Below are 12008 nucleotides of genomic sequence, written 5' to 3'. Positions count from 1 at the left end.
TTTTCTCAGTAACATGACAAACTGTATTCTTCTTTCTTATTTACTTCAAGAAAAAGAGAAAAAAAGAGGCCAGTATGGAACTGACTGTAATATTAGAAGGGACAAACTTATTTCTTGCACAACATGAATATAATATATAAACAGATAGAAATTCAGGGTTATGTTTATTAATAAATGTGTATCCCTTTGCAAGTCGGCATGGTGTAAACAATATAAAATACCCCAGGCCATGCTGCTATAGCAGAATAATTAACTCCAATGGCATAGTGCTTGCTCCACTTTACATTACCCAGTCATCGATTATCTCACTATAACTGCATGCCCTTTCCTGTTTAATTTCTCACTTATAAAAAAGATAAGATAAAGATAAAAGATCTTTGATTTAGGTGTAGCATTATTCTGTTTCTGTAATCTTTACAGGTCAAAGGAATATTAAAGTAAGAAACAGGTAATTTAATATGAAATGCTTTAATACAATTTCAAATTAACACAAAGCATACATTGTACAAATTCCAGTGGAGCAAATAAAATCATACATGATAAAAGCATTCTCATTAACATTTTCATAACACTGGTAAAAACTGAAACTTCAAGTAAAATTTGTTTCATACATGGAGAAAGAATGAATAAATCACTTCACAGTTAATTCATTCATCATATGCTGTTGGCGACAGTAGTGAAACGTCTTTGACAGTGTCAGCATTTATGGACGTAGTATCCAGTGACGTAGCCGAGGATGTACATGGAAGCCATTACAGCCAGCGAACCTGCCACTCTCACAACCACGCCCAGCTGCCCCGTGCACAGTTTGTTATAGATCCTAAACCATACAACACACAATCAGCAAAATGGGTCAAACACATGCATTACACTACACACTACACTTAAGGCTTTTAATACTTGTGATCTGATCATCTTTTCTAGAAGTCACAATAAGGTTATACATCACAACTATCCGATTAGACTCTGTAATCTATCTGTAAGCTTCTACCAGTTGCTTTATTTGTCCTATTTTCCTTGTCACACAAATTATTTCTGCAGATGATAAATAAATATATAATTGAAGCCATACTTTTTAAAATACTGTTAAAATATCTGTTCTTTTGACGTACAGCCAGCTCCAGAATTATTGGCACCTTAAAGATGTGGTAAAGATGTATAGAAAAGGTTATGACAAATGCCTTTGTGGATAATTAGATTCATTTCACACTGAAAATATGAGAGAAACCTACTGCAACTTTAATTGAAGTTAATTTATTCTAAGAAGAAAACTTATATATAAACCTATATATATATATATATATATATATATATATATATACACACACATATATATATATATATATATATATATATATATATATATATATATATATATATATATATATATACACACACACATATATATATATACACACATATATATGTTCATTGTGCACAGACAATGGCTATAAAAAATATCGACATGTCTGAAAATGCCCATGTTAAAGATTAGGGCAGTTACCAAGTTTAAAACAACAGGAGCTGTACTAAAACTGCCTGGCAGAGGACACAGCTATAATCTGCCTCAGGGTTATTAGAATTATTTGGAAGGTGTGCCAGAACAAAGTCTTTCTTTGCAACAAAACACATGCATAAGCACCTGGCGTTCACAAGAAGCTACTGGAACTTGGAAACTGGTTACATGCTTCTATAGTTCGAAGAGACAAAAATAAAGCTTTTTTGCAACACTTAATGTGGCTTTGGCCTAAAAAGAAGGTTGTTTACACACAAAAGAACCTAACTCTGACTGTTAAGTATGGTGGAGGATCTGTGATGCTGTGGGTCGATGTATCCTGCCAAGATGTTAAAACTGGGTCACGGCTGGATCTTCGAGCAGGACAATAATCCAAAACATACATCCGAACTTACACAGAAATGATTCAATGACTACAGAATTAAGCTTTTAAGCTGAAGAGGAGAGTCCACAAGAGAGGACCTAAGACCATGAAGGATCTGGAGAGATTCTGTATTCAGGAGTCTCAGACTGCTTGCTCTGTATTCTTCAATCTAATCAAGCATTATAGGAAAAGACACAGTGCTGTTATGCTGGCAAAGTAACTGCCAATAATTGTGATGTGTGGGTTTCTTTTCAATTAAAGGCCTCAAATTTTCTGTGTCAATTTAAGCTAATTAACCACGACGACATTTTTTTTTTATAACCTTTAGAACCTTTACTCATCTTTACCAAGGGTGCCAATAATTCTACAGCTGACTGTACAATGTTTGTTTTTGTCATTTTGCCAACCCCTACACCTAACAATAAAGCAACAGATCCAGTCTGTCTGGTCTATCATCTAGCTTTATAGAGCTCAGCGAACGTTCCTCTGGCATGTTTTCTCTGTTGAGTCAGAGAGTGATTGTGGAAAATATAGCTGAGAAAGCAAAAAGTTGCAAACAATGCTCACATGAAGTTCATTTCAAAATGTTGGACCAAACAAGCAAAACAAATTGGAGAAATAATCAATCTGAGATAAAGCAGTTAGGAAACAGTGCTTCCTCCAGAGACCTTTGAATGGTTAAAAGTTTTAGCTTCCAAAAAAGGTTAATCTCTGATAAAAAAAAACAAAAAAAAAAAACACTGTCATAGGCATCTGCAGAGAACCTTTTAATGTTTGCCCCAAAGGGACAAGCCAAACAACACTGTGTGCCATCTTGTCTGTACATTATAACTTTTTTAGAATTAATGGAAGCGCATTGGGAAGGGGAGAGATTAAATTAAAATCTGCTAAATTAGCAGCTTAATAAGGTGAGATAAAGTGAGTTAATTGTATACAGATAATGAAAAGATATTTCCTGCATATTTCAGAACTGCGGAGTGTCAGAAGTCTAAGAAGTTTCGCTGTCATTCCAGCCTGAGTGCATTCAAGGCTGCCCGATTGAACTGACTGTTTACACTCCTCGAAGAAATATTTAATCTTGAATCCTTAAGATTCTTCGGTTGTCCCTCTGGGGTAATCCTTATACGTACTATCCAGAAAGCTACCAGTGTTTCTCTGTCAGAAAGGGTTCAAAGTAGAAGCCTTGAGGAACCCTTAAAGCATTTTTTTTCTGTACATCCAAAATATTCATATTTTAAAATTTACCTAAAGTTACTGTGAATCCAGCTTGAACTGTAACTTTGTCAAATCAATATCAAACCATAAAACTATAGAAATCAACAGGGCCTTACAAGCTCTTTTTCAAGATGGCAAAACAGTGTTGACAACCTGGCAACATTAAGCCATTAATATTTCTTTAAAATGCTAGCTTATTATTGAGGCATGATCTAGCTTGTAATTACCTGTTTACAACTGCAGGACAGAGGTACTGAATATGTACTGTATATCTTCATATATAAAAGGTAAGCAATACATAATGAATGAATAAATACTCACCCATTCAGACTAGTCTGAGAAGCAGCTACATTCATATTAATGTTGTCTTCATTCCATCGGTTGTACTGTACAGTAGCTTCGCCAGACTCCATCTCCTACCCACCTTCTGTGAGTGTATAGAGACAACTGCAAAACAAACACACCCATATAATGCCTGTCCGTATAACTTTAACACAGCATGCTTCCTGGCTTCAACAACAACACATTGTAACTGAAGTTAAACACTCTTATTGAGCAAGTCAAGACAGTCCCTCTGTCACTGGCTGAAGTCCAGGACTCAAACAAATATTCAACATGTTAGATCATGACCTACCTTATTTGTTGCATATAAAATACAGCTTGCTTTTGTAAGATTTTCTATCTTTAAGTCTTCCAAAAATACACAAGCACTTATTAATTGTTAACTATTGGTGACCTTCAACTCAAGCAAACAGTAATAACTCTTTCACAAACCAGCCAGTTCTTATTGACGCATTGATTCAGCAGTTTGAGAAGTAATATGTTAAAAACAGCCAGTGCCTTATCTAAGTATGAGTCGTACTTACGAAAGTTCAGTGCACACAGAGTGGAAGATATGCTCCTCTCTTTCCGTCTTATTTATGCCTTTGCTTAAGAGCAGCAGGTCTGGGAGTTCATTTAGCTGAACCTTTACTCACTGTCGTAAAGCCTCTGTGATTTCTGCTGCTCACTGATAATCAGGCCAAGATTCAAGCTGTGTAATGTAAAGTATTTGCTGAGGCAGAGCTTTTAAAAGTGGCGGTTGGCTTAGCTACTGTGTCTTCGGGCATCTTGATAATATAGTGAGGAGCTGGTCAAATCTAAGTACAGTGTTTGCACCACAGGCATAATCCAGTTCTCTCTCTGTAGTTTATTATTGCCTGTATTGTGTAGTACTGTTGCCAGATTAATAGGAACACCTACCTTGTGCCTACATTCACTGACCATTTTATCAGGTACAACTAGCATATACACTCACTGACCACTTTATTAGGAACACTTGTACACCTGCTCATTCAGACAATTATTAGCCATTAGTGCAATCCAAAAAATCACGCAGACACAGGTTAAGAGCTCCATTTACTTTCAGCTCAAACATTATAAAGTGTGAACTCAGTGACTGACTGCGGTGTGGATGTTGGTGCCAGATGGGCTGGTTTCAGTATTTCAGAAACTGCTGATCTCCTGAGATGTTCACACACAACAGTCTAAAGAGTTTACACAGAACAATGAGAAAAACAGAAACCATCCAGGGAGCAACAGTTCTGCGGGTGGAAACACCTTGTTAATGATAGAGGTCAGAGGAGAATGACCAGACTGTTTTGAGCTGACAGGAAGGCTACGATAACTTAAATAATCACTCTTTACAACCATGCTGTGTAGAAAAGCATCTCAGAATGCACAACACGTCGAACCTTGAGGCGGAAGGGCTACAACAACAGAAGACAACATCCAGTTTCACTCCTGACAGCCAAGAACAGAAATTTGAGCCTACACTGGGCACAAGTTCACTGAAACTGGACAGCTGAAGATGGAAAAACACCATGCAATGCTTTTTTTTCCCTTTTCAATTAATAGGTTGTAATTGCACTTTGCATTGGGCCATATCATATTACAGAGGTGTTAATTATTTTTGTATAACAGCATGGCCTGTCGTGTGTTATTCCTTACTTAATCAACACCTTCTGGCCAATCACATTTGAGAGTTCAACAGCACTGTGATATAAAATAAAATAAACCCTATTGTACATGGGTTTTTGTATCTAGGACTCAGTCATTAATTGTATACATACAATATATCAGTATACCAGAAAATGTTTCCTTCAGGATAATTTGAAAGTATAAAGCATTGGTTACTGGATTTCATCACACCATGAGTACGCTGCAAACATTTCAGTGGTTATTCTTTATTAAAGTAGGATAAAACATTACTTACCACCATAGCTAATGTATACTGCAGGTGTGCCTGTGGCTTGTATTTCCTCCAGGGCACTAGGGGGCGGCGGCGCTGTTCGGTGCTGTTCAGTGCTGCTCGCTGTTACTGATGTCACGAAGAAATCCGGCGCACGTCAATTGTAAACATTAATTTCTAATAGCTAGCTAGTCGGCGGCGCGGGGACAGTTTGAAGTGTCCTGAGAGGGGTCGCTGAATTTATTTTACATATTTAGTTTAATTACATTAAAGCTTTTTGTGAAATTAAATGGGTTTCTTCCTGCATAAGAATGTCTCTGCACTGTAAATGACAGAGGCAGTTTAACTAGCTAATCTGCAGGATAACGTCGCTTTGGTAGAATCGCATTGTGTTGAATTTATAATTTTATTAAGCCCTTGTTTTATATGCCGTGTCTGTCAGGTTTGCTTTATCTAAAAAGGAAGCACGCTAACTGAAACGATGGAATTTAGCTGACAATTCTCACCTTCTGTAACTCAACACCAGTGATCTGATCTGCTAGTCTTTGCAAACCCCTTATTTTATTTTATTTTATTTTTTTTCCATTTTCCATTTTCCTAATACGTAACCATGGCAACTCTTACAAGACAGGACCTGAACTTTGGTCAAGGTGATAATACAGAGGTGCACTGTGTTGATTTTTCTTAATAACACCTTTCCTGCGTAGTCTGATGATAGTTCTGTTTCCAGTGGTGGCTGATATCCTGTGTGAGTTTCTGGAAGTGGCCATCCACCTCATCCTGTATGTGAGAGAAGTTTATCCATCTGGCATTTTCCAAAAGAGGAAGAAATACAATGTACCTGTTCAGGTGAGAGATACACCTAGTGATCCTGAGTGATTGCACTGCTGAAACACATAATCAGTTCACCATCACGTTTAGTGGTGTATTTAAGCAGGGATAGGACTAAACAAGACTAGAGATACCGATGACCGACTTCATTTCCAAAAATGCAGAGCTGATCCTTCAGAAACTTCTCACCAGTTCAAGAGTCAAACAGTTAAACAGGCATATGTACAAGTTTCTTACCGGAAACATGCAGTATGACCTACAGTATGTGCATACTACAGTGGATAATCTCACCTGGACACTGTGGACTTGTATCTTCTAAGAACTGCTGCTGTAATCACAAAGACTGTCCTGTGCTCATCGCAGGAATCTTCTTCACAATGTGCTCATACTGAACATCCTTTCAACACTCTTAGTGCTGTCACCTGTACAGTATACAGAAGAAGATTAATGATTTATAAGATCGGTTCCTTTTTTTTTTTTTTTTTTTTTAAGCTTGGTTCCTCTCAAGCTTGATTCCTCTCAAGGTTTCTTTGTCACTTCTTGCTTTTTCATTAGGGATCTCAATCTATATCTGGATTTCTGTAAAGACTTAAGAAGAACAGCTAACAGATTAATATTTTCATTGCTTTATTATAAAGGTATAGCTGCTTAACAGAAGTTTTCCGTGGTGGAAAAGTGCAAAACGGCTCAAGATTAAGCTTTATAAAGACCTTTATAAGACCCTTCACTATAAACACCTACTATAATGAGTCTGTGCATTTGACTTTCAGATGTCATGTCATCCTGAGCTGAATCAGTACATCCAGGACACACTCCAGTGTGTTAAACCGCTTATTGAGAAGGTGAGATTAACAAAAAAAAATGCTCTAGTAATCGGAAATGTCCAACAAGCAGCATCTTGTACTATGACTGACAGCTTAAAGTAGTTTCCACAGCATGCTATCACTGAGATTAATTCTTTATCTTATATTTAGCATGAATTACAGATTGTGATACAGCTTAATGTAGTGCTTGATATTGAAATGTGAATGCAGAATGAGGCAGAGAAAGTGGTGGTGGTAATCATGGATAAAGATCACCACCCAGTGGAGAGGTTCGTGTTTGAGATCTCCCAGCCTCCTTTGCTGTCTATCAGGTAAGGCTCAAGAGCACAAGCTTGGAACAGTTGCAACTCTTTGTTATCTGGGAGAAATTTCTCTACATAAAAAGAAACAGGACTACAGAAAGATAACACACAAACACACACACAAAGCTGACCATTTGTATTTGTCTTCATAAATCAGTCATAAGTTTCTGAGCACAGGGCCACTGTTAGCTGGGCATTTTTGGGGTACAGACCACATAACCATCACTGACATGTAAAAGCTCCAGCAACACAGCATAAACTCATCTCAGTGAAATACATACTTACTGTATGTATACTTTTTCTACTTAAAAAGAAACAAAACTACAGAGAGATAAAACACAAACACACACAAAGCTGGGCAGAAAAAAAAAAAACCTAAAACCTTACAATATACACACTGCACTCTGAGGTTGTTTTTTTTGTACACTGGGTGTGGTGTTGTTTCTGACAATAATATTAATATCTGTATTATGATTACCTGTGCATTATATTTAGTGTGTGTGTATGTGTGGTTTTTCCCTTGCAGCTCTGACACACTGCTGTCTCATGTGGAGCAGCTGCTGAGAGCTGTGATCCTGAAAATCAGTGTGTGTGATGCTGTTTTAGACAACAACCCTCCAGGTAAGAGGGAACTTCTAAAAACAGTCAGTAATTTGTAAGTTATGAGTGAACTTGGCCAACAGATGCTCCTGGGAGTCTTTGTTTAAGACAAACTGGGTTAAATTAATATTGTTATTGAAAATAGTTTAGAAGTTGACAACAGCGTTGTTTCTTTCCTGTGTCTTTATGTAATTACTCATTAAAGTGCTATGTGATTTTTAGAATAATTATACATAACCATTTACAGTACTGTATTGTTATTGTTAATGGTGAATTCTGTATTTTCTGCCTCCCTCTTTACTGCAGGATGCACATTTACTGTTCTGGTTTACACCAGAGAATCTGCCACTAGGAACATGGAGAAAGTTCAGGTGATCAAGGTCAGGACAAATATCCCATTCCAGGGAAATTTATTATGCAATTTATTAGCAATGGGGTGGTGTGGGAAAATTTAGGAAGGTTGAAAACCAATTGTGCAGCTGCATTTTGGATCAGTTGCAGAGGACGAATGGCGCTCAGAGGCAGACCTGCCAGGAGTGAGTTGCAGTACATTCTTGAAATGACAAGGGACTGAACAAGCACCTGTGTGGCCTGTGGCTTGTGGCCAGCATGCACACCTCATGAATAAATTTAGCTAGTTGTGTGCAATGAGTGAGATAAAGCAAAAGATTATTAAGGGAGAACTTATTACAGTGCTAAATGATGCAGGGAAAGCTGCACTGTGGAAGAATTATGACCTTGTTGTCAAGACCAATAAAGAGCTCAGCGGTTACATGCAGTGTAAGACTTTTTTTTTTTTTTTTCATAACTGTTACGTGTTTTTTCTCTTTTGCTCTTGTGTGGTGAGGAGGCAGCTGTGCCTTGGTGAAACTATTTTTGTTTACATGTGTTTGTTTACTGACCGTTGCATGCAAACCTGAAATACAGCATATTGCGAAAGGTTATTTGTTGTGAGAAACTGATTTCGGGTTCGGGATCAGTTCGGTCTTAAAATTTAACAGTACCGGTAGTGTCGCGTCGGGTCAAATGATCTCAGGTACTCACTGAGTTCAGGGTTATTTAAAGCCCGTGCAGACCTCTACTGTCAGGGAAAGATACCACCAGTGCCTTGAGATTAGAGTTTGTGTGTTTTGAGACTGCTGTTACAAGTAATCTATAGGATTGAGGTCTGGGGATTGTGCTGGCCAGTCCAAGTGTCTGAGTGTTTCATTATGTTCAACAGGTCACACATGAATCTGTACTGTGCACCCTATAGCTGTGCTTTTAGTGGATGCGATTCGATTTGTCTGGGAAGCTTACATTCTTGTATTTCTGAACTACTTTATTTTACTTTTCTTAATTGGTACTGGCTGCCTCCCTACCAGTGATCACCTAGTACCTGTCCCTGTGTTATGTGTGATGTAAAACATGTCTGTGTGTGTGTGTGTGTGTGTGTGTGTGTGTGTGTGCAGGACTTTCCCTGGATTGTAGCCGATGAGCAGGAAGTCCTCATGCAGGAGCCCAGACTCATTCCTCTGAAAACAATGACCTCAGACATAGTAAAGGTAACACTCATGAGGCACACTTTAAAGAGGCAGTGAGGCAGTAATTTTGACAGAAGTGGGAAAAACAAATAACTATGCACAGCTGGGTCATTTAACCATCTATTAACATTCTCACTTTCAACAGATGCAACTTTATGTGGAGGAACGTGCACACAAGGGACAGCAAAATGTACCATGAAAAAGAAATACACCTAAAAAGGTTTTCTTTTTTATTCTGAGTCTTACTTCATTTCTTTAAGTACAACAGTATTTTGATCAGGACCTCTTAGTCTACTGAGTACATTTAAAAATGTAATCATTATGTATTTTCTTTTGTGTTCCTCATTACATGTTAAACAAATACAGTTGGGTTCATAAGTTTACATATACCTTGCAGAATCTGTTAATTGTTAATTAAATTGTTATTTTTTGTTTAAAGATCTTTTTTTTGTTCCATTTAATACTGCCCTTCAGAAGTGACATAAGATATTTACATGTTTCCCAGAAGACAAAATAACAATTTACACCAAACATCCTGTTCAAAATTTTACACCCCTGGGTCTTAATGTATCGTGTTGCCTTCTTGAGTGCATTCATCAGTGAATGTTCATCAGTGAATGTTTGCCCCTTTTGGAATAGTTGTGTACGAGTCTCTCATTTGTCCTCAGTGTGAAAAGATAGATCTCAAAATCATATACTGTTGGAAAGGGGTCAAATATGCAGAAGATGCTGGAAAAGCAAAAAATGTGCAGGACCTGGAGGATTTTTCTGAAGAAGAATGGGCAGTTTAACTGCTCAGAACAAGCAAGAGACTAATGAACAACTATAACAAAACATAAAAACAGTCGTTGATCATCCAGGTAACACACACAGTATTAAGAATCAAGCGTATGTAAACTTTTGAACTGGTTCATTTGTGTAAATTCATTTATTATTGTGTCTTGTGGACTATATGTAAACATCTGCTATGTGAAAGAGCTTATTTAAATAAAAAACAAAATCCGATTTTTATGATCCCCTTATTTTTTTAAATTATTAACATTTTGCAGATCCTGCAAGGCGTATGTAAAGTTACGACCTCAAATGAAAGCAAACTAGTTTCCTGTGTATCTTCCTGCACAGCTGAAAGCAGAGAATGTTGTTCACTTCAGCGTGAGCCGAGTTTGAGCTGAGTATTTTGGAAATACTTTTCTTGTGACCAGCTTGATATCCAGTGACATCATGCTGTTTGATGAACGCATGGATTAGCAGTAATCATCAATTTCTTCATGTCAGGAAGGCTTTCCATCTCTATTTGAGAAAAAAAGTGAGTGAATAACCTCAGCTGTTACATTTGCACTTTGTGCTGGAAGATAAAAGTGCGTGTGTGTGCACGTGTGTTTGTTTTCCACCTGGTGTGTGTTTTTATTTTGGCTTGAATGTTCACTTGAAGTGAAAGATGCTCACATTCTACCAATGTATTATTAAAATATTTTATACCCCTGTACCATCTGGATATTTTTTAAGAGCCTCTATTACACTATCGTGGTATTTTTTTACTTGTAAGTCCAACTGCAATGTCTGTAGGGTTGTATCTTAAATTTATTCATACATACCATGATATTTTACCAAAATGAGCGCTTGCTACCTAATGCAATTCAGGGTAGGTAATTATGCTTACAAAATGACATAAAATGACTGATGTAGATTTAATGGACTGTATAACGACTAGCTAGATAAAGTTAGCTTGCTAGATATGTTAGCTAGCTAGAAATCTAGAAATTATTAATTGCTTTTTGAAGTTTTGAGGATTGCCTAATACTATAGAACCGAGGGGTTCGTCCAGCTTTTGCATTGTTAGCTAGTTCAAATCTAAAAAGAAAATAGAGAAATGTAAATAACAATGTTATCAAAGTGATGAATATGCTGGCTGGATAGTACAAAAGTTGAATGTTTTGGCACAAAATGCACAACATTAGAAGAAAAAAAGGCATGATGCAGGGAGTATCATGGTTTGGAGCTGCTTTACTACCTCAGGGCCTCTCTGATGCTTAAAATAGGTTGGGTGATGCAAATGACTGAAAGCACACAAGTAAAACAACTAACGGCTGAAAAAGAAGAAAATGTATGTTTTGGAATCGCCAAGTCCTGAGCTTAACCCAATTGAGATGCTGTGGCATGACCTGAAGAGGGCTATTCAATCAAGAAATTCCTCCTCGTTATAGTGCCAGTCTTATAAGCAGCCACGGGAAATGTGTGGTGGACGTTGATGCTAAAGGTAGATCTACAAGTTACTAAATTCAAGGTCCCACTTAGTTTTTCCAGCCTGCACTATGAATGATGACTGAATCAATACACTCAATAAAGACCTGAAAACTATTAAACTACTACTGTATGTGCATTATTAGTTTAGTTAAATTGTGTTTGTCTATAATTGTGACTTAGATGAAGATCAGGCCACATTTTATGAGTAATCAATGCAAAAATCCTGGTAATTGTAACTTGCAACTATACTGTGTCGTATTTAAAATGCAGTCCAGATTAAAATGTGCTGAATAAACTGTCGCTTTCCAGCAGCCAAGATCAATCTTCATCTGATACAGACTGCTGTAAAAGCACTTCTC

The 12008-nt window shown here is 37.3% G+C and overlaps 3 protein-coding genes across 7 annotated transcripts in view; 2 read left to right on the top strand and 1 right to left on the bottom strand.

Moving 5' to 3' along the window:
• Positions 1 to 452: 452 nt before the first annotated feature.
• Positions 453 to 5465, bottom strand: smim1 (small integral membrane protein 1). 3 transcript variants are annotated; one of them, XM_026916283.2, is made up of 3 exons: positions 5350 to 5465; positions 3417 to 3542; positions 453 to 820 (listed from the first exon to the last, which is right to left on the bottom strand). In XM_026916283.2, the coding sequence occupies exons 2-3, from the start codon at positions 3506 to 3508 to the stop codon at positions 697 to 699; spliced, it is 216 nt and encodes a 71-aa protein (XP_026772084.1). In that variant the 5' UTR covers positions 3509 to 3542; positions 5350 to 5465; the 3' UTR covers positions 453 to 696. The 3 variants fall into 3 exon arrangements, with proteins under 3 accessions (XP_026772084.1, XP_026772066.1, XP_026772075.1); XM_026916265.3 differs by lacking the exon at positions 5350 to 5465 and adding an exon at positions 3962 to 4274; XM_026916274.3 differs by lacking the exon at positions 5350 to 5465 and adding an exon at positions 3730 to 3904.
• A 21-nt stretch (positions 5466 to 5486) lies between these two features.
• mad2l2 (mitotic arrest deficient 2 like 2) lies at positions 5487 to 10891 on the top strand. 2 transcript variants are annotated; one of them, XM_053235863.1, is made up of 9 exons: positions 5487 to 5975; positions 6056 to 6174; positions 6927 to 6998; positions 7191 to 7291; positions 7809 to 7903; positions 8189 to 8262; positions 9334 to 9426; positions 9551 to 9625; positions 10528 to 10891. In XM_053235863.1, exons 1-8 carry the CDS (start codon positions 5936 to 5938, stop codon positions 9602 to 9604), a joined length of 648 nt encoding a protein of 215 aa, XP_053091838.1. In that variant the 5' UTR covers positions 5487 to 5935; the 3' UTR covers positions 9605 to 9625; positions 10528 to 10891. The 2 variants fall into 2 exon arrangements, with proteins under 2 accessions (XP_053091838.1, XP_053091840.1); XM_053235865.1 differs by having other exon boundaries at positions 10455 to 10891.
• The window catches only part of LOC128318688 (tumor necrosis factor receptor superfamily member 14-like), an 8052-nt gene continuing 6624 nt past the window's right edge, over positions 10581 to 12008 (top strand). Inside the window, exon 1 of one of the 2 annotated variants that reach the window (XM_053235862.1) lies at positions 10581 to 10711. The gene's annotated coding sequence lies outside the window, so the exon portion shown is untranslated. Of the gene's footprint in view, positions 10712 to 11038 lie in introns of those variants that run through there. The other variant, XM_053235861.1, reaches the window with a different exon arrangement.

Source organism: Pangasianodon hypophthalmus, chromosome 8, assembly GCF_027358585.1.
Source record: "Pangasianodon hypophthalmus isolate fPanHyp1 chromosome 8, fPanHyp1.pri, whole genome shotgun sequence".
Classification (NCBI taxonomy): domain Eukaryota; kingdom Metazoa; phylum Chordata; class Actinopteri; order Siluriformes; family Pangasiidae; genus Pangasianodon; species Pangasianodon hypophthalmus.
This window is presented reverse-complemented; position numbering and strand designations above follow the sequence as displayed.

What these genes read in the sequence shown, in the direction of transcription:
- smim1 (XM_026916283.2), bottom strand. Translation starts at nt 3,508, where the DNA reads ATGGAGTCTGGCGAAGCTACTGTACAGTACAACCGATGGAATGAAGAC. An exon ending in TCTCAGACTAGTCTGAATGG is followed by an intron (nt 821 to 3,416) that starts GTGAGTATTTAT and finishes TGTATGGTTTAG; the next exon opens with GATCTATAACAAACTGTGCA.
- mad2l2 (XM_053235863.1), top strand. Translation starts at nt 5,936, where the DNA reads ATGGCAACTCTTACAAGACAGGACCTGAACTTTGGTCAAG. An exon ending in TTAAACCGCTTATTGAGAAG is followed by an intron (nt 6,999 to 7,190) that starts GTGAGATTAACA and finishes ATGTGAATGCAG; the next exon opens with AATGAGGCAGAGAAAGTGGT. An exon ending in CCTCCTTTGCTGTCTATCAG is followed by an intron (nt 7,292 to 7,808) that starts GTAAGGCTCAAG and finishes TTTCCCTTGCAG; the next exon opens with CTCTGACACACTGCTGTCTC.